Consider the following 26,719-nt stretch of genomic DNA (forward strand, 5'->3'; position numbering starts at 1 on the left):
ACCAGTACTGCAGGTTTCAGAATTTCAGGGCTCCTTGTGTGTTTTTATTCCCTCATCTTTTAAAATGAGCTTTCTAAACAGGGCTTCGAAACCCAACTGTTTAAAAAGGCATATGAGCTGGGACTAGGTTTCAGGAACAATCACGTGTCGTCACTGTTTCTGTTTCTCATCCCAAAATGATGTAACATTCAGGCTGTGCAGTTATCTCCACACTGCACACCCTACTGTGTTCTTGACAAGATATATTAGATCTTGTAAAAAGGGTTGTGGCGTGAAGAGTGGAATTTACCTTCTGCAACCATTTATCCACAAGAGACATCTTCATAAAGCGAGGAATGACTTCATTTTTATGAGTCTGGGCTATGAGAGAGGAAGGCTAAGAAAGTGAAAAGAAAAATGAGGGTCAAACCTAAGAAACCACTAGTGGGTAACAAAAACCCAAAATAAATTTCTTACTGTACTTGCCCCTTAAATTCTCTTTTGTGTCTTAGGTCAGTTAGAGGCTGCTGACTTTTATGTTCTTCCAGGACCACTGATGATCAGGGCTGAGAGGTGGATTTTTCTGGGTTTTAGTCTTACCTATTCTATTTGGTATTTCTGTCTCTATAGCCCTAGAATGAAGATAATGGGTTTCTGTTTTGTTTTTGTAGTCCTGGGGATGGAAACAAGAGCCTAGGTGCATGCTAGGCAAGCACTGTACCCCTGAGCTACAGCTGCAACCCCATGAAGATAATGTTTAATCAAACTTTGCTAATTATTTCTCTTCTGGGGCTAACTGGCTGAAGCCAAATGTTGCCTTGGAACCTTCTCTATCCACCAGAACCTTCTTAAAACCAGTAGCTTGTTACAGCCTATGGGCCACATGCTACATATCTCTGCCTGTTTTTGTAAATAAAGTTTTATTGGAACACAACCACACTCTTCCTTTAGGTACGATCTGTGGCTGTTTTCATGTTGTCAGTGGCAGCATTGAGTAGTTGTGATAGAAACTACCCACAAAGCCTAAAATACTCACTGTGTGGCAGTTTACAGGTTTGCCTACCCTTGTCCTAAGTAATATACCTGACCATTATTCTTACATAAAGAGCAGTTTAAATGTGTGTAATATATACCTCCTCAGAAAACCCTGAGGTTAAAGAAAGTAACTAATAAGCCTATATCCCTGTTAGTATTTTAGAGGAAAGGGGACCATCCCCCCACATCCCACTGGTGCTGGGGATCCAACCCAGGGCCTGGCATGTGCTAGGCAAGCACTCTACCACTGAGCTACATCCCCATCCTGGGAAAGGGGACCATCTGCTTCCAGTCAGTTCTCAGTCTTTGTGGAAGATCAGCACATATGAATCCAGACTGCCCACCCCCACTGCTGTCAGGTGACATGTGTTCAGTAGACATAGCTAATTTGAATTTACATAAAAGCTTAACTGTTAGGCAAATTTGTTCCCCCTCCTCCCTATGTCCCCCTCTTCTCAATCTAACAACTCAAATTGCAGTGAACACATTTTAAAATCAGATGGAAATTACTTTAGGCATATCTCCTGTTTTGAATTTTTCTCATTACCTTTCAGTTTTCTGAACAGATCATTGAGAGCTGGCAGTAGTCATGGTTGTCCTAAAATACTGGCTTCCGTACAGGGACATAGGAAGGGTAGTTTTTGTCAAATGTTTATTATGGCTGCTTCATGAATATAAGGCAGCATTGTTATTAGCAATGCTATTGGTAATTATTAAGCCCTTTTTCTTGCAGTGCTTTGAAAGGTTAGTCCTTTGTGGGAATGGGTGTTTAGCTAGGTATGGAGCCGTATCAAAGAGGTTGCAAATTAGAGATCTGGAGAGAAAGCCCTCATCAAACTGTGGTCTTTCTAGCCTCTGGTGTCAGAAACAGTCTGGAGATTATAATAGAATTGGACCTTTCTACACTAAGGAGCCATCTTGCTATAATGAGGCTTAGGGGTACAGTTAAAAGTCCTTTAGGAATACAATTGTCCTACAACCTGTGATTGAGGCAGCTTCTATTGGGGCATCATTAAAACCCCAGGCTCTTCCTAGCCTGACACTGCTAACTGCTGCTTTTGATAGCTTTGCCAGAGCCAGGAACATGGTCAGCAAAATGCACTGCTAAAGCATCTGACTCTTAAATATTATCTTAAATTTGTTGTCTAACTGTCTCTTTGGTACCTAAAGGAGTGTGGGTCTACTGTTTTGAATATCATGGGATTAGATGGTATGGGAAGTTCTCCACTCACATAATGTAGAACTAAAAGATCTTAAACTCTTTGAGGTCAGTTGAAGAGGGGTGAAAACCTCAGTGGGGTATAGTGGTAAAATGACATCCAGATATGGGTCTCTAGGAAATTCGAGGCAGGATTGCAAACTTTCATGGTGATGGGGCTAATGGGAATGTTGCCAAAGTGGTTGGTGGGCTTCAGTGGCCAAGAGAACACTGCCTGCATTCTCTGCTAAATTCAGTTTAAAATGAATGGCACGATGGGCTCCATGGCCCCATTATTCCTTGACCTTGGTGGAACTGTTAGATATGCAGTATCCTCTTCTAGTAAGACCTTAGAAGTGGAGGGGCCTTCTCTAGGTCCTTAGAAGTCTCAAGTAGAGCCTTTCTGCCAAAGGATTCAGACTTCATAGTCTTCATATTCTGGGACAGATCTGCTTTTTGGAGCTCTTAGAGAAACTGTCACATATATAAAATGCTATTTGATACTAGCTCAAGTGCTCTGAATGGCTTACCTGGGCTTACTCTTATTCCAGGAGCAGTGTAAAGTTCTTTGAAGGGCTGGAGGGGAAAACTGGTGTTTCCTTTCCAGTTCAGAGCACAGGTGAATGCCTATTAGCAAGTTAATTTAGAGAGTGGACAGTCTCTTTAAGGGTTAATAAGTTTTCCTCTCTTCCAAGATGGAAGTTGCCTTTTTTCTGTCCTAAAAGTGGGAGCAGAGAAGAGAAAGTAGAAGCTAAGAAAGGCTGAGTGGGAAATCTGGTCAGTTTTCTCCTCTGCTGAGTTGCATCTTCATAGAGAATTCCATTATTTGGTTTGCAGGGTATGAATTAACCAAACATTAGCCAAATCTATTCACATGGTTATGTCAAAAACAAATCCTGATGTCAGAGAGGAAAGTTTGGGATGCTATTTGAAGTTTATAAATTATCTGTGCTCCATTTCCTCCACAGCCATGTGGAGCTCATGAAGGGGCCATGGTTCCTGGGCACAGCTGTGTGGTGGGAAGCTCTGGTACAGCTGACTGTGAACAGCAGACTCAAGCTCCTGGTGCCCTTCAGACCTCCTGGTTTTCTGGCACTGTGTTCTCCCTCTAGGGTCATGACAAAGCTGAATGCCTAGCTTTGGAGTCTTTTAAATGTTTATCCTTAGGCCCAAATAAGCCTCAATTGACTTTTCTGTGTGGGAGCACCACAGCCAATCAAGGGTGGCTTTAATAAACTTAAAAGAATGCTATCAAAATATTTCATAATAGGAAAATTTCAAGTCCAGCCCTGGGGGACCTGGAACTGAAGTTCAGGCCATGTACAGACATTTACTTTGCCCTGTTCAGGCACCCAGGTCTTTGGGTTTGCTCAGGAGCCCCAGACAGCTGGCCCTGGGGGTGGGTGGAGTGCCTTTGCCTCAGCCCTACCCGCACCTTAGAAGTTTATATTTCTAGCTGCCTCATCAAACGGGGAGAGGTGGGGAGCACTTGGCTGCTCTGAAGCAATCGGCCTGTGTTAGGAGTTGAGGACTGTGTTCTCTCCTTGGGGTTGCCCTAGCGTGGCTTCTCAGGATAGGTAGGGTTTGGCACAGTGGAGTTATGCCTTGGGGTGCCTCCTTTCTGACCTTGAGCTCTTTCCTGCACATGGTGGGTAACTTTTCCAGGGGAGCCATGCTTGTTAGGGAGCAGTCTGCCTAGTCTACCACCAGCTCTGCCACTTGGATTCCTTTATTATCTGATCCTATATGAAGACCTGCGAGAGTACTAAGGTCCTGTGTCCTTAGGGGCCAAAAGTAGGATTCAACACACAACTCCAAAACAGATCCAGTACATCTACAAGTGAATAAAATATAAATTCAAGCTGGAAGAGGCATAGAATTAGTGAATATTCACTGTGTGGTAAGGCTAGGGAATATTACACAGTGGTAATGTTTTTTGGTTTTTGGTAGTGGGGATTGAATTCAGGGATACTCAACCACTGAGCCACATCCCCAGGCCTATTTTTGTGTTTTGTTTAGACACAGGGTCTCACTGAGTTGCTTAGCGCCTTGCAGTTGCTGAGACTGGCTTTGAACTCACAATTCTCCTGTCTCAGCCTCCCAAGCCACTGGGATAACAGGCATGCGCCACTGTGCCCCGGCACTACTGGAATGTTTTGAGCAGGCTTTTGTTTGTTTCTTTCTTTTTTGATTGGCCAATGTTGTTATTCTCTCTAAAGTTAAATTGAGTTCTTAACTTTCTTCTCTCCCTTTCAAAGTGACATTGTTGGGACTGGGGTGTAGCTTAGTGGTAGAGCAGGTGCCAAGCCCTAGGTTTGAGGTCCCCCACCCCCCCAAAAAAAGGAAAGAAAATGAAACATTGAAGTAGTGTTTTCTGGTCAGCTGTGTTTCTTAACTTTTTTAAACCTCTGTAGTTCCTTCTGCCCCATTTTGGAAATTGTGTGCTGCCTTTTTAAGAAGTTGGCACCTTATGTTTCAAGTTCAAGTGCAATGGAACTCACAATGCAGCTTGAACAGATTTGAGTGTTTTTGCAGAGGGAGGGCCAGGGCAGATGGGGAGTGTCATGCTCAATAAATACTTGTTGGATTGAGTTGCTGGAAAGGGGATGGGGTGAGGAGAGGGAGCCACACCTCCCCCAGGCTCGCTTGTAATAGTCTTCCCACTTCTGGTCTCCACACACCACTTCTCCTCTGTAACACCTCTGTTTGGCAACTTACAAAGCACCCCCCCACCCCCAATGCATTAGTGTTCTCTCTTTAAATCACTGGTCTCCTATTCATCTCGGTCATTGGGCTTAAAGCCCAGCTGGTGGCAAAGACGTGGCATTTCCATGGATGTCGTTGTTGGGTTGTAGGTTCTCTTCCCAACACATTTTAAAGCCAGAGGGTGAGTTTGGGCAGTTACCACATTAATCTTTGGAAATAGCCAATTTGTAGGGTTTGGTTATGCTTTTGTTAAAAAGCCAGATCACCTGTCTTTAGCCTTAGAAGTAGATATGGGTGATGGGCTTTGGAGACAAATGCTGGATATCCTTTCACTCCTAGTAGATTGTTCCAAGCACTACTAAGAATAGACGTGCAATACCACATAGCAAGGAAAAGCAGGACAACAAAATTGAAATCTTTGACCTCCTAGGCCAGGGAGCAGAATGACCTGTGGGCCCTAGGGTGGCTTCTGAAGTGTGAATAGACCAGAAGCCCCTTCTCCCAAGCCAGGCGTCATTCTATGATACCAGAGACTGCTGTTTCTCTTCCCTGTCCCCCGCACCCATCTATAGGAAAAAGCATGAAAGAGGTGCTCATTATCACTCCCCAAATAACTATCCTTCCCAGTCTGTGTTCCCTTGCCTTTGAGGTTGCCAGCCATGGGTCTGGTGAATTAGTCAAAATGACTTTATAAACTTGCCCAGCTGAATGTAACTTGAACAGAATAAAATGCGATTATGAGGCTAGGCAGCTTCTCTTCCCTTCTCTTCCCTCCTCCACACTCCTCCACACTCCCTTCCTTTTAAGAGTTTTTTGTGCTCCATGCCTGTTTGATCGCCCACGCGGCTTTGAGGCTTTGAGAGAACCACTGCTGATAACACGTGCGTTCCCTGCCCCACAGCTGCAGGCTGGCAGAAACCTGCTGCACAGCCCCTGTTTGGGGATTGTCTGTCTGACTCGTGCCCATCAGATATGACGTACAAACTGGGGGTGGGGCAGGTGTGAATAGCATGTGGCATGATAGAAGGGATGCCACCCAGGGCTTTCACAGTAAATATTGCCTAGTCTGGATTGAGAGAGTGGGGAGAGGAGGGCAGTGGAGCTACATCCACAGAGGGATGTATACATCTTAAAGCCGAAAGCAGCACCTGGATGGTTTCTCAGTGGAACCTTGATCCTGGGTACTTTTGTGTTCACAGCAGAAAACTAAAATGGCTCCTTTTGTAGGAGTCTGTGAATCCCAACTCTGGAAGGCCCTAAAATTCACCTGTATTCTTCAGATTATGGATAGTTTTAGGTTTTTTTTTTTCTTTTCCTTGCAGTACTGGGGATTGAATCCAGGGTAGATAGCTTTAGTTTTGACAGTGTATTCCATGTGTTTCATTCTTGGTACTTAAAATCAGCATTCAAATATTTTATCATTTATCCTCACAACTGTCCTATTGATACAGGTAATGTGTCCTTGTTGCAGATAAGGAAACTAAGGCCCAAGACCATGTGACTGATAAAATCCTTTTGCTTTATTAAGCAAAGGGCTCTTCCCACATATGTATGGGGAATCTGTTGTAAATTTCACCCCAATTGGGCATCCCGCTGCCTGCCTAGCACTTCTCTGGCCTTTGTTTCCCTGCTGATTGTTTTCCTGTATTCCAGGAGCAAAGACTGATTTGTTAGACAACCCAAAAAAGAATTGGAAATTGGGCTTCAAAGTAGTCTGTTTCTTCAGCACCCCAGAGTGGCCATCCATCCTCCGGCTTTCCACATTCCTCCTTTCCCTGTGAGGTATAGACAGATGTAGATAATTGGAAGGTGATGGTGACTGCATAACTACATATGTGATGTGGTGTGGCTTTTGAGGGTTTCTAGTTGGTTTGAGGATGCAATTTCCACGTGGAATGTGCCACTACCATAAAGAGGGCACCAGAGGCAGATGGGGTGTCCTGCCTCTTTGGGTCATGATCATGGTTACAGAGCTGGGAACTTGTCAGGGGGATATGCTGAGATGGAGCTAGTAGGAGAGGCTATCTCTCTAATGTGTGACAATCTGAAACCAAAAGAGCATCTGGGAAAAATGTGGGTGGTACATTCTCATGGTGGGATATAGGTGCAAGTGCGTGGCAATGTGCCATGTAAGGGAATCCCTGGTGTACCCACTCCCCTTTGGTGGTAAGGGAGCCTGGGGGAACATCTGACATGCCTGAGCATGTCTCCCTCTCCTCACTTAAGGTTAGCTGGGAGTAGGTGATGTATACACAATATAGCCCAGTGAGGGTGACAACAGGGACGGAACTCTGGGAGAAACCTCTGTCTGGGGACTTGGCATCAGGGAGAATTGCCTGGCCTGCTTCTTAGAGGTATCTAACCCTCCCTAAAGGGTTATGGGCAACTCTAATTCTCCAAACCAGATTTTGTATAGACTTTAATGTTCTAATACCCACATGCTTGTGTGGAGTTTTTCTTTCCCTGTTACTTTCCAGCCTCATAAGATAATAAATATTACAAAACCATTTCTGTATATATAATAAAGATTTTTCCATGGTTCATATAAATGCTTTGTTGTTGTTGTTTTTTTGTGGATTTTTGTTGTTAAAAAAAAAAAAAAGAAAAGAGTAACCAACAACCTTATTTAACTTTTTTGACCTTTTTTGGTCCCCTTCCATGTACTAGTTCGCCTCTACTACAAAATACTTGAGTGCTTGCCGTGTGCATTGTAGGGGGGATGGGGAGCAGAACTGAGGAACCATCACCAAGCAGTGATGCCTCCAGTGCTATCTCTTCAGCTCCGACCTCCCACCCTTTGATAGCTCCCATTTTTTTTTTTTTTCAAACAGAACACCACACAAAAACCCAGGAAGGACAGTGCTTGTGTATGTGTGTTTGTGTGTGAATGAGTGGGTGACAGGCATGAATGTGTGTGTGAGCACATGTGTAGAGAAAAGTGCGTGTGAAAGAAAGCCAACAGTAAAGCAAACGGAGCAAATGTTGATAGGCAAATCTAGGTAAAGATTGTATGGGTGCTCTGTCTGCTATTCTTATCTTTGCATCTATAAATTTGAAATGATTTCCAAATAAAATGTTTAACAAATGACTGTGCTAGGCTGATTTGACTATCAGAAGATCTTTAGAATGGAAGTTTTCTTCTACATCCTTATAACATCTCTTATTCTTCCCCATTTAACAGACGGACCAACTGACACCCAGAGAAGTTAGGTGACTCAGATATCTGAGTTCACAAAGCACATTGAGGTAGAGACAGGGTTTGGGTCCAGGTGTGGACCTTGTAGTAGGCCACCTCTCAGGAGACTGCAGCTGGGCCTTACCTCTCAAACTGGACAGGGTTGGCATCAGATTCTGACAGCTGACTGGGTGCCTGCTGCCCTGTGAGTGCCCAGCCCCTGCTACACGTGGACCCAGCAGCGGAGTCAGCAGGGTTGCAGCAGTGTGCTGAAATACGGAGCATGTTCAGGATGCCCAGGTACCTTTAGGGAGAACCGCCTCCTTACTCTAAGGTTACACATTCTCACCGTGATCTTCCTCAACTCTTCATTTCTTGAATTACATGAAATTGGAAGGCTCTTCTGCACCAGAGCCATGGAGTAATGTAATACCACTTCACATTTACCCAGTAGAGTTCTAAGTGGGAAAGCAGTGAATTTGGTTTAGAAAGCGATGCCAGGTTATGGGCCTAAGCCAGGCAGCTTTTCTCCGCTATGTTGCCATTAGTTGGTATACCCACTGCCTTGTAAATGTCATGGACTTAGGGGAGGGTGTTTGTGTGGTTCAGTGCGGTGTATCTTACCAAATGGGATGGGAACTACGACTTTGTACAATAAGGAATGGCTCACTTTTATTGAGAATCTTCCCTGCATCGCGCGGCAAAGGGGAGCTGGATCATTGCTAGGCAGGCGGAGTTAGGGAATTAGACCCTGCCATTGTGTCTTCTTTCACGCTCAACCACACGTTAGGTATCTGTGCTCCTTGAAGGCCCTCAAATCATGGATTTTTTTTTTTTTTTTGGTGGTGCTGGAGAAGAGACCCAGGACCTCATGAACGCTTGGCAAGTGCTCTATCACTGAGCTACACCCTCAGCTCTTCTTATTTGACCTTGAATTTGTGATCTTTCTGTCTCAGGCTCCTGAGTAGCTGGGATTATAAGTATACCCCACTACCTGACCCTACCTTACTACTACTTTTTTTTTTAATATATATATTTTTTAGTTGTAGGTAAACACAGTACTTTTTTTTTTTTTTTTTTGGGGATTGAACCCAGGGCCTTGTGCATGCAAGGCAAGCACTCTACCAACTAAGCTATATCCCTAGCTCCTGACACAATACTTTTTAATTTTTGTTTTTAATGTCATGCTGAGGATTGAACTCAGTGCCTCATGCGTGCTAGGTGAGTGCTCTACCTTGGAGCCACAACCCCAGCCCCCTATCTTACTTCTTAACAGAAAAAAAAAAAAAAAAAAGGCTTTCTGAAAATTGTTTTAGTGAACATCTTTTTTAAAAAATTTTATTACTTATTAATGGACCTTTATGTATTTGTTTATATGCGGTGCTGAGAATCGAACCCAGTGCCTCACGGACGCGAGGCAAGCGCTCTACCACTGAACTACAACCCTAGCCCCTTAGTGTGCATCCTTTATGTGAAATTCTTACCTGCTGCTTCCCTAGACTTGATTAATCTAGCTGTGGTTAAGTTGTCCTCAGGATGATTTTCAAGGGCCCAGGCAGTTACATGAAGTTTATCAGTGAGCATTTGCTATTATTATCACCCCAGCTCATACACTCAGGTTGTTTGTCTTCAGGCAGTTGTCAAGTTATATAGACTATCCCCTACAATTCTTTGACATCCTCTCGCTCTAAACCTCCACTATTCTGCTGCTGTTCTACCCCAGAGTATGTGCCAGGTGGATGACAACCAGAATCAGGGTGAGATGGAGGAGGGCGACAAAAGGCTGCTCCCAAATTCCTGTGAGGTTGTCTGAAGCTTAGATGTCTGTTGGAGCTGCTGTGCAAGTGAAAGGACTGTGACAAGTGAGTTTTTGTGTAGGTTTTTTTTTTTTTTTGTACTGGAATTGAACTCAGGGGTGCTCTGCTACTGAGCAACATCCTCAACCCTTTTTATTTTTTATTTTAAGTCAGCTAAGATTCTCAGGCTGGCCTTGAACTTATGATCCCCCTTCTTCAGCCTCCCAAATTGCTGGGATTATAGGTGTGTGCCACCACGCTCAGCTGACAACTGAGCTTTTACGTTCTAGTTCTTAAGAGGCTTGGATAGGACATTCTGTTTTGGGTTTTGTTTTGTTTTTGCAGTGCTGGGAATTGAGTGCAGGACCTTTGCATGCTAAGCAAGTGTTCTACCACTGAGTTATATCTCCAACTCAGACATATTGGTAATTAACATCCCGTATTATTTCCCTGGATCCAATTCTCCCTTTTGCATCCGGAGAAAAAAGTCATTTCTTTACCTAAATTATAAAAGATGATATTATCATGAAGCAGCTCCTGATTTTAGATCAGACCCAAAGCCTATCATATGCAGGGAAAGATGGCAGAACTATCTTCCAGTGCCCTCTGCAAGAGCATGTGGGGAGGTAACCCAGGTAGGGACCCTCTGTTGAAGTCATCAGAAGTCAGGCATCTGTTGAGGGTAGGAAAAAAAATCTTTCTAATGTAATACCTTCAAGATTCTTTCAGGAGGGGCCACCTAATCTTGTTTTTCAGACTAGTTTACCCTGGAGGCACTGCATAACCTTTGTGCCTCTCTTAGGAAATCTGAACAACTGCAAGACCAGGGCTTCAGAGCAGGGGCTGTCCTGGAATGTTGCCCAGCACACTTTGGGTTTTTCCACAGCTAGGGCATAGCATGAGAATTTGCCACTGATTTAAGGTCAGTTTCTGAAGGTCAGGGCCTGGGGAGGGAATCACCCCGTGGGATATGGTGATCTCTTCTCCTCTTTATAGCTGGAGATGTAGAGCAGAACTTGAGTGAGGCTATAGATATTCAGAGCAGTGAAAGTGAACAAGATGGTTCACACAGGTTTTCAAGGATGTGATGGTTGAGGAGAGTAACCCTAGTAGGATCTTAGACCCTAAAGGCAGAGCAGGCTTTGTGACCTTTCTGGTCCTGACGCATATATTGAACCTTATGCATCCCCTCCCCCACAAGCCCAGAGCAGATCAAATCAGAGTCAAGGTTAAGAGCAGAGGATCCTGATAGTCCAAGCCAGTGCTGGGTAGCAAGCTGGACAACCTGCCCTCTGAGCTCTGAGGCCTGCTTGGTGGTTAACTCCTAGCTTGTCGAGTCACATGACCAAATCTTCTGCTTGTGGCTAGCCACAGGTAAATTGAGCACTATTTATATTCTCCTGCTCAGGGGAGGAGCTAGGAGAGATCATCTGGTAATTCACAACACAGCTGTTGGAGCAGCCTAGGTAAGGCAAGCCTTCCTTTAACTTTGTGCCTTTTTTTCTTCTTCTTCTTCTTAACTTGCCCCTGGAATAGCATGAGCTCTGAGATTTCACCTTAGCTGCATTGGTCAGTAGCCATCTTTACTTATCCTTTAATATTTAGGGAATTGTAACATTAGAGGAGGCTCAGGCTTATCTAGTGTGACCTCCTGGCTTCATTGGGTGAATGTTGAGACAGCCGAGGACTTTTAATTATCTCTTCCTGATGCTTTTCAGGAGCAGACTCTACAATCTCCCTCATTCAGTTTTGATGAGCAAGTTCTTCCTTTGTTTAGCCAAAATCTCACCTGTTCCAGCTAAAACCTTTTTATGGTTCATTTTTCACAAACACAGAAGGCTACTGATAAATTTTAATTCATTTTACCTCCCTCCTGGGGTCTAGCTACCATCTCTCTAGCCATTTTTACCCCTCTCTCTCGGGATCTTTCTCAGTCTCACAGGTTTCCTTTTGAAGGGCAGTAAAGACAAATGGATGCATTTGGGTCACTTGACTGGCTCTATCTGAGGTTGTATCCAACTCCATCCATGTTTCTGGACTCCTAGGAACCCCTTAATTCTGCCTGAAGTCTTAGTTTTGTCCTTGGGATGACATGGCCCTCCTTAATTTAGTTTGATGTCTCCCTTCATTTACTATCTTTATTCTAGCTTGATTGGACTTGCATCTTCTTGTGAGTTTTCATTCCTTGCCTCAGATTGTTTCCTTCATGGTTTTATTTCTTCTTGCTCATCCTCTTTTTTCCCCAATTAGACATCCAGAGCAGTGACCATTGAATTTGGCTACAACCTGCCAAGGTTGGGATGCTAAAGATTGTAGGTCTTGCTGCAGAGTGAATTGAATTTCTATCTTGTTAAGCCAGTTTTTTGTTTTTTTCCCTCAGGACTTTATTTTGGAGATTTTTCAAACCATTTATCCTTCATCTAGATTTACTGGTAACTTTTTGCCACAGTTTTTACCTGTCTTCTCTCCTGTGCTTGTAGTAGACATACCCATATATGTGCATCCATATACACTCTTTTGGGTGAACTTTCTGAGAGTAAGTGGCAAATATCATGGCATTTTACTCTTCAGTAGCATATTCTAGGAATAAGGGCATTCCTCTACATAATCATAATATTATGATGCCTAAGGAGATTAACTATGATTCATATCATATAACATAGAGTTTGTTTTCACATTTCCTCTTTAGTGGCTTTGTGATCTAGAGCCCAGTTAAGATCTATCTCATTTAAAAAGTCTTCAATCTAGCTGGACACAATGGCACATGCCTATAATCCCAGCAACTCAGGAGGCTGAGGCAGGAGAATCACAAGTTTGAGGTTAACCTAAGCAAATTAGCAAGACCCTCAACAATGTATTGAAACCCTGTCTCAAAATAAAAATAAATAAAAGGGACCTGGGATGTGCTTAGTGGTGAAGCACCCCTAGGTCAATCCCCAGTACCAAAAAAAAAAAAAAATCTATAATTACCCCCTGATATTACCTTGGGAGCTGCACAAAGCCAGTTCTGAATTAACACTAATGAACATAAGTTTTGATGTGAGCAATTCAAATAAGGAATACCAACATTTTTTTTCTTTTGACTTTGAAATCATTGAGGAAGGCAACAAAATGCTGTCATCAAAATTTTATCAACAATTATAGGCATTTTAGGCTAACATTAAATTGACTACTACTTAATTAAACATATTGCTGTCTGGCAGTTTGCTAGAAGTCAGAGAGAAGGCAGGTTGGATGGGGCTAGAAGTAAGTCATGGTTTGTTCACAAAGCAAAAATTATTTTGATTATTTGAAAGTTATCTGTATGATTTCCTTTTTTTTTTTTTTACTCTCTTTCTACCTTCCTCACTAGAAAAGGAATCCCTTGTATTTTTTTTTAATTGTCTTCTTCCTTCCTTGGCTGACCTAACATGCCTAGTAGATAAAACAGTGTTCCCCAGACCCAGGAACAAACATCCTCACTCCTAGCAAAGGAAGGGAATGCAATCTTCTGGTCCATGGAGCAGTTCCTGAACCAAGGCAGCCAGGAGGTCATGACACAGCTGAGTCTGACAGTGAAATACAAAACTGGGAAATGTACTTTGAAAAGTCTTCTGTGTGGGGAATAAAGGGCCTCACTTTACTCTTTGACCTTGGAGAAATCAGTTCACCCCCACAGGGTGGGTGTAACACTTAGGAAGCCCTGCCCTGTAGATTTCATGACTGTGTGGGGTGCACATATTCAGAACAGAAATCAGGATGCAGTTTTAATCACTGTCGTCTTCTTGCAAGATCTCTCATGGGTGAACCTCCTCAATCTCTGGTTCTTCCTGTGCCTCACTATCTTAAAAGACAAGAGCAGACTGGGCATTATGATTCCTTTTCTACTTGATAGGAATCGGATTGCTATAAGAAGTAAAGATATGAAGGGTGTCTACCTATCCTTTGAGTGTATAGGCCACCCCCAAATCCATCACTCCCAACTAGCAGTGGGGTAAGGATTTGTTTAGACGGAGGGGGCTAGGCTGCCCACTGTGTGCTGTTCTTACAAAGGCCCTGTAGACCCTAAAGGAACTGCTCCAATCAGTAACTGCTGGCGTTCTGTTTTGTCTTGAGAATGTTGAAATCCTACAGAGCTCCTCTTTAGAGAATTCAGATAAAAGGTGAAAAGTTCACACCACTTCCTTTTCTTCTAACTGTAGTTTCTTGAGAATTGAACAAATGTCAGTGACTGCTATCTAGATATTCTCTCTCTCTCTCTCTCTCTCTCTCTCTCTCTAACCTTTGCCTCCTTACTGATACAAAGAGTTAGCGTATTCCTTATTTTTTCCCACAGTAACATCTCCAGAAGGGTTTCTCTTGGCCCATCTCTCCAGCTGCCTCCAGCTTGGGAAGTCAGACTTGCAGCCAGAAATGCTTTCATTGGCTCTCGCTTGATCTGTACACTTAAATATGGAGTCCGTGATTGATGGAGGGCCTGGTTGAGAAGTTCATGTATATACAAACACCATCACTCTTATTTTGGGTATTAAGCCTTCTTATTAAGGGAAACGATGTTACTCCTGTTTTGCCTTTCTTTTGAATCTAGTTTCTTCTCCCTGATGAGGTTCAAGTTAGCTGCAACTTGATGTTGAAGAAGGTGTTCAAAGCTCCAGTTTTAATTTCCCCAGCTGGGATGAATGGGGTCTTCGAGGGCTTTCTGACTCTTTTATAGTCATATTGGGGATTTCCATTTCACCACAACCTCCCTCCCAAACCCATACGTTCCTGAATTAAGCAGTTAAGCAGCACTGGACCACCGGGAACTCTGGAGAGGCTTGCCCTGTTTAATCCCAGTACATGTACTGAAACAGAAAAGTAATGCCTATGAGGCTGCTTAGAAGAACTTCCCCTAGTTACTTCAAATCTGTTCCTGGGGAAATGTTTGGAAATTCTGAATCCCTATTTGACTTTGTTCCTTTCAAGAATAATAATTCTCCCCAACAAAAGGGCTGTATCACAAGGAACAGAACAGGGGAGAACCTGTTCCCTTAATGTCTAGCCATACTACCCTGGCCCTGCCTGCTTCACCTCTCTAAGTGAAGATCATTGACAAAGAAACAAACAACAACAACAACAACAACAACAAAAAACGGTGGTAGAAAAATATAACATGACCTCTTTTTATTGAAAATGTATATGCATACCTATGTGCACAAAGAAAGGTCAGGACAAATGTGCACCATGGTGATCTATAGATGGTGGTTGGATAGTTTTTATTTTTTATTTCTTGCTCATCTGCATTTTCTTATTTCCTGTAACTTGTGCAGCTTCTGTTATGATAAGAGTTATTTATTTGCTTTTTAAGAGGGGAAGTGAGGGCTGAGGATGTAGTGCAGTGGTAGAGTGGTTGCCTAGCATGTACAAGGCTGGGTTTGATCTCCAGCACTGCAAAAAGAGAAAAAAAAAAAAAGGTAGGTTTATGTGTGAGAAGGCTAATGCTAGTATTGAAGCACGAAGAATGAGAAAATGACTCATAGCTTGTTTGTTGAACCAGCTAGTTGTTGAGTTTTTGCCCTGCGCAAGATCTCATTGGCTGTCTCTTCCTTCTGCAGTCCTCCTTGGGTATTCTGGGATGACTAGACCTCATGCTGATGGAGGAGTAGATGATAGCCTTGTCTTTATGCCCCAGGCTTCTCTCTTCCACACTGCCCCTTCTACAGAGGACAGTCCCCTTAGATGCCCAGTTAGAACCTATTGTTCAGGGGTTGATTTTGTCTTGTAAGAGTCTCTTTGCCCAAGCTAAGCAGAGCAGCCAGAAGCACCTCACTCCCTGCATCATCTGCTCCCTTCCTCCTTCTCCTGAACCCATTCCTGCCTTTCTTCTAAGAGCCGTTACCCTTCTCCATCAGGTTCCTCTGATAGGGATGTGCTGGTGTGGTCAGGATGGAATTGATTTCCAGCAAGGGGTATTGGGAGCAGCAGAGACAAATGGGTGTGGTTCTTCTCAAGGATCGTGCTTGGTGGTAGCTGGCACTTAGGGATAAGTTGCATTACTTCCCCACTTTGACCTTGACTGCAGCTTCTTGTCTTACTCCTTAGCATCACCAGTGTTTATCACAGAGCTGATGTAGTGGGTACTCAGCATGCTTCTTCAAGGAATGGGTTGGGTGCTGTGATGTGCCAGGCCTCTTCCGCTGTTGGTTCAGTATCTTGTCTGCCTTGTGTGCTGTCTGCCCTGTTGACTGTCCCCCAAAGGCAGACACCTGACCTCTAATCCCCACCACAGACAGCCCCTCTCCCTAAAGCCATACACCCATAGCAGTTGGGAGACAGGGCCAAGTGGTTCTGGATGATAGCACCTAAGGCTTCTTATCTCCAGCATGTGCTGTTTTGTTTTGTTTTTTCCATTTGCTGTTGTCCAAGAACCAACACATCCGCCACTGCTCAGCTACATGGCGAAATGGCCTGGCCTGGTGCCAGGGTGCTTCACCAGGTGGTTGGGCTGGGGAGGCTGCTGCATGCGATGGGCCGATAATACCCCACAGTGCTGTAAACAGGACACTCCACCCTCCCGCAGCCACTCAGCCAGTGCCCCAGCGCCTGCTGCTTTGTCATGACCTGTCATCATACAGACTTCTCTGATACCAGAGCCAATTAAGGCCATTTCCCAAATCTGAGAGGGTGCATTTCAGAAATGAAACTAATTCATCTTCCAACCACAAGCAGCCGTTGTGACTTTTCAATGCTTCCTATCCTTTGGTCACAATCACGTAAGCGCAGGGCAGGACCCACTGCCCAGATCTTTCCGGTATGCCCATGAATGATTAGCCCAAGAACCCCTATTGCATCTACACTCATGAGATTCCTAGGGGGCTGTTTGCAACTGAGGTCAGTCTCATTGTGCAGCAGAACTTAAATGCTGACCTGCAGCTGCTGATGCCCAAATCTGCGAGCTGTGTTATTTCCCACCCTGTCACCATTTATCTCAGGTGGCATCCATGACTTTGTTAGATTGTCACTACTAAAGGAAAGAGCTTTGACACGAAAGACATGCACACATCTTTCCAGGGAGCAGGAGAGCACAGGCCTATGGACATGGTGGCTATAACTTGGTCACGTCTTTTCTGGGTAGTCTCCTTTTTCTTGACTCACTCATGATATTTTCATCTCTGCTTTTCTTCCCAGCATCCCTAAGGGGTAACGCAGGCCAGCTGGGGACCCTGCTTGTGGAGGGAGAGCAGGCCTGGTGAAGTAGGTCATATTGACTGCACTTGTATCCTTGTGAGGACAGAGCTGCAGTCAGACCTGTGTTGCTCGCATCTCAGCCTCTGCCAGATATCAGGGGACCACATTGCCCCTGTCAGCCTGCAGTCCCTTTAAGGAAGGCATGGGAACACACCAGTGCCTGATTTGGGCTTTGATTTATATTCCATTTGGGGGAAATTGACATCTTGGTTTAGTTCTTAATTAGTTTTGTTGTCCAAAGAAGCTGGTGCTTATCAAACCATGTGGAGGTTTATAAAAGAAGGAGTAGATTATTTTTCCCTATCAAAATTTAATCTTTTTAAAAGTGCCCCCTCTGTTTCCTAGGCACATAAGAAACATGGCATTTTACCCTCCTCTAAGGGGCTGGACATGCCAAGAATTTGGGGATTTGGGAGGGGCAGTGGAGCCGTGCTAAGGGTTCTGAGACAGTAGAAATTCTGTCTTGTGGCCAGCTAGGAGTGGAGCCAGGGTACTGTGCTTGGGTGTGGCTGAGGTCTAGCTGACTCCTCATTTAAGGAAGAGAAACTGAGGCAAGACTTCCAATTGGGCCAGATACAGTGAGAGCTTTGCAGGTCTGCGGTGGAGAGTGAGGCAGTACTTGTTCTCTCATTTCTTTCTTGCCTATCTTCCTTCCTTCCTTTTTCTTTTCTTTTCTTTCATTTTTTTTCTTTTCTTTTTTTTTTTTTTTTTACTATTTGTGTAAGTTTTTTATATGGAGAAGCAAGTCAGGACCCCTGAAATCTGCAGAATCATTGCAAATAACTTTGGTTGGAAAAAATGAGGAATTGAGCAAAATGGGTGGTTGGATTCTCACACCAAATTCCAGGATTCTGGGTGCACCCTACCCTAGCCCAGCCAGTACTGGGGCAAAGTACCACTATGATTATTGTTCTTGAGGTTGGACTCCAACAAAAATTCATGGAATAGGGTGGAACATGAGGGTGATGAGAATTCATGCAAAATGAGTGTCGTTAAAATTATCCCAAGGAGATAGAATCCTTTATACTAGGTTTTAAAGACTTCCTCAAGAAACAATCAAATACACAAAATAAAAAATAAAAACAGGTCACCAGAAAACCCCAGGTTAGGCCTGCCATCTCCTCTTTGTTTTCCATTCCTGAACAGGAGCTAAAAAAAAAAAATGCAATCCAGCATCCAGTTATCCAGGCGGGTGTCCCAGCAGGTTCCCGATGCTAGAGGATGTGAGATTTGGGAACAGCTGAGAGAACACTGACTTTATAGGAAGGAGGCTTGGATTTCTGCGACTCCTTGGGTGGTAGAGTCCCATCTGAGCTGCTCTGTGCCTCTCTTCCTTATCAGCCTCTCCTCAGCCGCTTCTAGAACTGACAGGAGAATAAAAGATTATATCACACAAAGGACTTTTTGTGGATGGGGCAAAGCTTGAGAGTACCATATGAACACGAGATAGTACTTTATATTTTTAATTACAGAAAAAAAACAAACCTAAAGGAGATTCTTGCAGGGACTCATTTGAGAGGATGGGACAGGTAGCTTCAAGAGCTTTCCTCCATTCCTGTCTTTCAGCTCTGGAGTCATAGTCCCCTTCCTTTTGGCCTCTGGAATCAGAACATTCTATCCTTCATCTTATTTACTCACTCGCCCACCTCCCACCTGCCTCTTTGGTTATCTGTCATGTAATTTTGCATATCTGCTTTCCAAAGGCCCTCCCTCATCACTGGGCTCTTGTAGGTGCTTTTGGAGGCCCACAGGACAGCGTTTCAGTTGTGAGCCAGCTGCTGATGTGGGCCAGAAGCTCCCAGAAATATTCGGATTGCCAGCCCAGGAAAATGAATAGTTGAAATGCTGTATAGGAGGTAAAGTTGGGGCTTGAACCAGCAGACCTGTCACTAACTTACTGGGCTATGAGATTTCAGGGAAGGCAAGAAAGAGGTTGGGTCTTCCAGACTTGAGAGAGAAAGTCAAGTAGCTCATGGGGTCTGGGTTTGGGCTGGGTTTGGATGTGTACGACAGGCAAACTCAGGATCTATGGTATTAATTAGTATCCCTTCTAGTATCAATTGTTCAAGTTTTTGGAGAGGGGGGGTACCAAGGATTGAACCCAGGGGTACTTAACCACTGAGCTACATCCCCAGCCCTATTTTGTATTTTATTTAGAGAGAGGGTCTCACTGAGTTGCTTAGCACCTTGCCATTGCTGAGACTGGCTTTGAACTCTCGATCCTTATGCCTCAGCCTCCCAAGCCACTGGGATTACAGGCATGTGCCGCTGTGCCCAGCTCAATTGTTCAATTTTATTCAAATTCTTGAGTACCTACCAATTGCTGGCCCTATGCTGTAGACACTGTGGGGGATATAAACATGAATCAAAGCCAGTCCTCTGGCCACAGGTTGTTTATTATCTAGGAGTCACAGATAACTGCAACCCAAGAGAAAGAATGATAAGTACTGAAAGAGTACAAAGTATACTGAAGAAATTCAGAATGTCCTGAGACTCTCCTTGCAGGGGATTCCCATGATCCGGAAGGCGCACTGGAGGTGGAGGCAGTTAGGCAGGCCCTGGCAGGTGGCTCATATTTAAACGTTGGGCAAAACCTCAGGAGGGAGGGCCCTGACGGTGGTGGGAAGTGGTGTGTAATGTACTTGGTCCAAGACCTAGAAAGGAGTGAGATGTAAAGAGGTAGTGAGACCAGAACATGAAGCTTTTGACTTCCATCTTTGAAACAGTTTGTGAAGGGTTTTAACATGGAAATGTTAACATCATTTAAAATGATATGTTGTAGTCAGTATGTATTCACTTAAAGTTGATGATATAAAGTGAAAGCAGTGAAATAGTATATACAGTATGATACCATTTTTTTATTCTAAAGCATACACACATGCGTGCACACACACAGAAGGTAAGGAGTACAAGGATAAATATCTCACAGTAGTGACAGTGGTTATCTCTGGGTGTTGAGATTTGTTCTTTTTGTTTATATGTTTCCTGACACTTTCACAATTCATACTTACTGCCTTTGTATTTAGAAGTCATTTATAAATTCTTTTTTTTTTAAAGAGAGAGAATTTTTTTTAATATTTATTTTTTAGTTTTTGGTGGACACAACATCTTTAGTTTATTTTATTTTTTTATGTGGTGCTGATGATCGAACCCAGCGCCCCCGCACATGGCTACCACTTGAGCCACATCCCCAGCCCTATAAATTCTTTTAACTGAGCACATATTGTATGACGGCTGAGGGAGATGATCTAGAAATATGCCAGGGAATAGATAAAAATTGAGAGTGAAAGTTGGCTTTACAATCACACTGATAATATATCCAAATTGGAGGGGAATTCCACAAATGTTCACTAACGTGGGAATGGCTGAGCAAATTACCATACGTCAACCTGGTGATATGTCAATCATATATAGTCTTTAAAAATGACAAATATGTAGATTGTTGATACTTGGAAATGGAGTTGTAAAAAGAGTGGAATGGGATAGAACAAAATGTAGTACCTTTTATATTGATTACAAATATGTCAAGATTTTCATAAATACCTACTTAAATGAATTTGGAGAAGATGATGGTATGTCTTTTTTGTTGTTGTGGTAAAATATAAATAATATAAAATTTGCCATACATTGACACGGTTGTGTAACCATAACTACTGTGCATTTCAAGAACTTTGGGGGGTTTAGTTTTGTTTGTTGAGGTGGGGTCTCCTTTTGTTGCCCAGGCTGGTCTTGAAATCCTGGGCTCCAGTGATTCTCCCATCTCCACCTCTGGGGCAGCTAGGACTGTGGGCCTGGCCACTGCTGCCAATTGCAGAACTTTTTTTTATCATCCCAAACAAAAACTTCATATCCATTAAAAAACTCCCATTCTCCCTCCTCCTAAACCGCGGTAACCTCTATTCTCCTTTCTGTCCCTGTGAATTGGTTTCTAGGCACCTTGAATAAGTGGACTCATGATTTCTGCCCTGTATGTCTGGCTCATTTCACCTGCCATCGTCTGTGTTGTAGCATAGGCTGCATCTGTTGTTTGGCTCTTGTGATTCGTGATGCTGTGATCATGGGTACACAGACACCTTTTCAAGCCCTGCTTTTATTTTGGGGGGAGGGGGGGTGTATGTACCTACAGGCAGAATTGCTGGATCATAAGGGAATTCTATGTTTAGCATTTTGAGGAATTGCCAACTTTTTAGTGTCTTTTTAATATAAAACTCTTCAAGTCTGTTTATACCTACAGTTCCTAGTTCTTTTTGCTGTGCTTAATATACACATAAATTATCAAGGGATTACTACAGATGTGAAAGCATTTTATTCTGTTTAAAGGAGAGAGCCTTTATAGATCTTAAGATAGTGGAGTGTTTTTAATGTGGCCATGGAAAATAGGGTCAGTTCAGACCATTGAAACTTCCAGATGATTCCAGAACCCTTGCATTTTATCAACAATTTCAACTTTTGCCCTCTCCCAGAAATCTTTAACCAAGGTAGATTAAAATGAATGGATTTATAATTGCTCATTTTATCCTATTGAGACAGAGGAGAGAATCAAATGACTTGGATATTTTCTTAAACTGGACTCCTCAGTCCTAGAGAGTTGAAAGTAGTTATGTCATTTTCCTCTTCGCAGTCACTAGGTTCCCTGGAGCTTACTGTTCTAAAGGGAGTATGAAGAATCCTTCAGTTAATTGAGCTGACTTTGAGCAGTGTGCAGGAACCCTGCAATGTGTGCTGGAGGAGGAAGGGGAAACAGACACCAAAGATGGGAGAAAACTTGGTTTTTGTACACTTAGAATTCCCTCTAATGATGGAAAACACTGCCAGTTTCAGGAAACTGTGTTCATGGTTCATGTGCATTAGGAACAGGAAAAAGACAGAAAACAGGTATAAAGTAACTCTGAAGTCCATAGCAAAATGGTCTAAATTGCTTCCAATGATAAATCCTAGGCGGTTAAGTCAGGAAACCCCTTGACAGACTGTGCTTTTGTAGGCTGCTTCACATTCCTCTAGGAGGGAAGTGAAGGCATGGCAACCAGGCAAGGCTTCCTAGAAGAGAGAAGGCCGGTTGCCATGTTTCCTTCCTTAATGCTGATGACAAGGTGTGTGGGCTGTGCTCTCTTCCAGCCAGTGTCCCATGTTCGGTGGCCCCAGAAAAGTCAGTGTGTAGGCCTCAGCCACCCCAGGTCCGACGTACTTTCTCCCTGGACACCATCCTCAGCTCCTACCTTCTGGGCCAGTGGCCACGAGATGCTGATGGGGCCTTCACCTGCTGTACCAATGACAAGGCCACCCAGGTAATGCAACTCGATCCTAATGGGATCAGGATGGGGTGGGAGGGCTGGCTGAGGAGGCCTCTGGTTTCATACCCTTCTCAGTCATTGAGATGATTTGTCCTTGGTTTTGGTTATACATGTAAATAGCTTTTCATCTTCTGCTGTTTACCAGCTTGTTTTTTTTTTTTTTTGTAAACTTACATGAAAATGAGTTTGCATTCCATCTGACTGGTGGAAGGGAGACGTCAATCTGGGTTTTCAGTTTGACTTTCAGTACTTATGTGGGTAATCAACAGTTGACTTTGGAATTTAGACTGGGTTTTAAAAAATGAGATTTACCTTGCTAAAATTAAACTAAGGCCAACATTCAATTGAGTTTGCATTCCCCAGATAGCCAGAGGAAGTGGCCAAAAAATATGCTGAGCCAGAATCAATCCCACTGGAGAATTAGGAGTGGAAAGTTCTCAGATAATAGAGTTATTCCTTGCCTGTAGCCCAGACTGGGATTCCAGTGCACCCATTTGAGTCCTGTGGAGCCCAGGTTCCTCTCCTTCAGTATGTTTATTCTTCTCATTAAGAATCCTAAGCTTGGGCTGGGGTTGTGGCTCAGCAGTAGAGCACTTGCCTAGCACATGTGGATACTGGGTTTGATCCTCAACACCATATAAAAATAAATAAATAAAATGTATTGTGTCCATCTACAACTAAAATAATAGTAACAACAACAACAACAACTTAAGCTTAACTACCTGGGAAGTTGAGGTAGAAGGACCACAAGTTTGAGGCCACCTTGGCAACTTGGTGAGACCCTGTCTCAAAATAAAAATTAAAAAGGGCTGGGGATGTGGCTTAGTGGTTAAGTGCTCTGGTTCAATCTCTGGTGCTAAAAAAAAAAACCAACCTGGGCTAGGGTTGTGGCTCAGAGGATGAGCACTCACCTAGTACATGCGAGGCCCTGGGTTTGATCCTCAGCACCACATAAAAATAAATAAATAAAATGAAGATATTGTGTTCATCTAGAATATTAAAAAAAAAAAAAAAAAAGCCCTAAGCTTGGAAGAAGTCTCATAGACCATCCAGTCCATTTGTCAATTTTTGAGTAAAATAGTATTAGCCTAAGCAAGAAATCATCTCTTACAAAGATATTTCTTAATCTGATTCAGGACTTCAACATTCTTAGCAGTTTAGTTGGTAGGAGGCAAGTCTCTCTTCTGATGCAGTTTAAAGCAATTCACCTTTAAAACAAATGGAAGTTCCCAGACAGGTGTAAACAAGGAGGAAAGGACACTCGGCTCAAAGTCAGCCCTCTCTTCTGGATGCTGTTGGACAAGTCAGCTCTTTCTTTGCATGTTAGGTGAAGTTGCCTGCTCTGCCTATTTGTAGGCATCCTGACGGCCAGGTGACATGCCAACATACCCCTGCAGCTCACTCTACATCTTCTCCTGAGCACATCATGTCGGTTCTTTTACTTATTTTTTATAAGATTCATTTTCAAATGTCACTAGTGAATGTTTGAATGCCCAGTCCTGTTCTTGGCATGTTGGAATGGAGAATAAGGAAATGAAGACAAGATTTGGCCTCTCTGAGCCTGGATTCCAGTTCCATGAAGGCCAGTGAGCAGCCAGCCAAGGGCGGAGATGGGGCCAAATGTCTAGCAAAGTTTAGAGGAGGAGAATTCTTCTGGGGATACTCCACCTTGAACCAACAAGAATTTAAAACAAAAGAAGTTAAAATTGATGGCCCTCCTTGGAGCTTCAGGTAGAAGATGAAGCGAATACACTCTAGGTAGCACAGAAAGTGGGTCTACTTCCTGGGAGCCCAATGTCCTTTAACCTTTGACAAGGGCAAGCCAACTAGTTTATGCTCCTCCCTAATGGGCCTGGAAGCACATGTCCCTTTCTCTTTTTAGAGAAATGCTCAGGCCAAATAATGTAGTCAGGGAGGGCTTCCTGGAGGAACAGGACATGAGTACATGGACTCACCGTGGCTCCCGCTTTGCCAGATGGCAGGTTTCTGTGTAGCCCACCCATCTCTGCCTCTGTCATTTCCTGCTGCCAGCCTTCTAGGAAGTCACCATCCTACCCCTTAGATAACTTTCTCTTTGTCAGTGCAAGAAGGGTTGGCCTCAGATGTTCCCTGGCTGGGTGGAGAGGCGTGGGTTCCAGGCTGCGTGTTTTTGCTCAGGCTCCAGCTGTAGGCCAGATCTTTTATATAACAAGTCTGGGCTTCTTGCCACAGCAAGACAGAGGTCAGCGATGCGCCTCCATGGGTCTGGCAAGGCCCAGCCATACAGCTTTCCTCTTTTCCTGGGATGGGCTCCAGTCCTCGAGGAACTCTTAGCAACCTGTCAATATTGTGGCTGCAGGCAAGAGATGGGAGAATTCTGATCAGCATACGCATCCAAACCAAAATATGCGCTCTGCCCATTTTCATTCCTGGTCTTCTGGGAATTTTCTGCTTCTAGGTTTTCGGCTCCCTTCTAATTCCTGCTTGAGGCCCCTGGCCTGGCATGAGCTACCTTCTGCAATGCTGGTATTGCACTGTGAAAGCCTAAGGTTCTCCTGACAGCTCCTTCAATAGCATGTTCCTTTCCTACTGAGCACAGGGAGATCACCCAGAAGGGTCAGAGATGAAGAGAGGTTTTATTGGTAGGTACACGGAGGCCGAGACTACTGAAGTCCTTGATAGCTTTATTATTTATTTATTCTGCAGTGTTGGAGATGGAACCCAGGGCCTCGGGCATGCTGGGCAAGCACCCTACCACTGAACTTCAGTATCCCCCAACCCATTGAAAGCTTTTTTAAACTGTTAAAAATGGATGGATACCAGACTTCCCCCAATTGCTTTGAGCTAGAAGGCTGGCTAACTATAAATTTCCACTTCTCTTTATCATTCATAATTCCCATTACTTTACTAGTATTTGCTGCATGTGAAGCAGCTGTAGGTCTAGCCCTTCTCGTAATAGTATCTAATACATATGGCCTAGACTAAGTCCAAAACTTAAACATTCTTCAATGCTAAAAATTATTATTCCCACAATCCTACTCGCCCCCCTTATATGATTCTCAAAACCCTCTATAATTTGAATTAATCCCTCAATTCATAGTCTGATAATTAGCCTAATTGTTCTCCTCACATTAAATCATCCTACAAACACAGATCTAATTTTTTCATTAGTTTTCTTTACAGACCCTTTACCTTCCCCTTTTGCCCAACCCTACTCCCACTTCCTGCCCTTTTCTCTTAGCACTAGCAGTGTAGTCATTTATTATCCGCTTCATCTACCATAACTGGCAGTACTTGCTGCTGCTCTCTTACTTGCCTAACTTCCCCAACACAGAGGCAGTGCCAGATTGTATGTTTAGAGACCACATCAGCCCCAGCATTCCTAGGGGGAGGAGCCATAGTTATATTTAAGGCTAAGCAGCTCCTCTTCTTCTGAATCCCCTAAAGGGAACAAGGTCCCTGCACTTTCCAACCAAGTTTTCAGACCAAGGCAGCAAGGACAGAACTCCTGCCATTAGATAGCTGGCTTGCTCTGTACTCAAGGCCTCTTTGGAGGGCAGAAGATGGAATTAAAAGCTCTTAGTTCTTGAGTCTATTCCTGTGTTGCCAACAGCACCAGTGTTCACTTCCTGGCTGTCTTAAGCTCTTAGGCAGATACAAAGGATTTTCCTCAGGCAATTCACAGTCTGACATGCGGAGCTGGTTACCTGAGTACTTGGGGCAACAGGACCGGGAGAAGTATGGATGGATCTTATTTGGGAAATTGATTTTTTTAGGAAGGAGGAAGAGGTGTGAATGTGATCACTGGGGAGGAAGTGCTTTGGAGAGGCAACATGTTTTGAGCCAGGAGGAATAATGGGAGAGGGAATGACCAGGTGTCCCAGAGATCAGCCTAGTGAGTACAAGGAAGATGGGCCCAGCAGGAGCTGGATGCACAGTGACTGGCCAGAAAAGGCTAGAAAGCCTCCTATATAGTGTCACCCTTGTCTGTAGGAAGTTTCTTTGTATCTGGAAGCACTTTTTCAGAATTCCCCAGGTTTGTCTGAATACGTTTTCCTCTCTGGCCCATATTCCCCCAGGTCAGTTGGTAACCCAGAGGTGGCCACCAAGTGCTTTGCATTGCCCCTTCTAGTGACTGTGTCCAGACCAGGGCCAGTGATGGCAGAACATGCCAGTGGTTGTGGTCACCCCTCTTCCTTCTTGCTGTGCAAAACATTTGAGTCTTCTTGCACTCTTCTGGAGGGAGGAAGTGGTCTCACCACAGCTGGGATGACTGTTTGAGACAAGTTCCCCTGCTGGTCTCATCCTGCCCACAGACAGGACCTTGCCTGCTCCTGCCCCATTCCTCTCCTCT

General features: G+C 43.8%; 1 protein-coding gene across 5 annotated transcripts in view; it reads left to right on the forward strand.

The window, feature by feature from the left end:
* The window catches only part of Fam117a (family with sequence similarity 117 member A), a 43,818-nt gene that overhangs the window by 2,726 nt on the left and 14,373 nt on the right, over positions 1-26,719 (forward strand). For all 5 annotated transcript variants that reach the window (XM_015495501.2, XM_048789286.1, XM_048789299.1 and 2 more), the window contains exon 2: positions 22,211-22,380. In XM_015495501.2, the coding sequence (XP_015350987.1) occupies positions 22,211-22,380 (170 nt within the window). The remainder of the gene's footprint in view (positions 1-22,210; positions 22,381-26,719) is intronic.

Source organism: Marmota marmota, unplaced genomic scaffold, assembly GCF_001458135.2.
Source record: "Marmota marmota marmota unplaced genomic scaffold, marMar, whole genome shotgun sequence".
Classification (NCBI taxonomy): domain Eukaryota; kingdom Metazoa; phylum Chordata; class Mammalia; order Rodentia; family Sciuridae; genus Marmota; species Marmota marmota.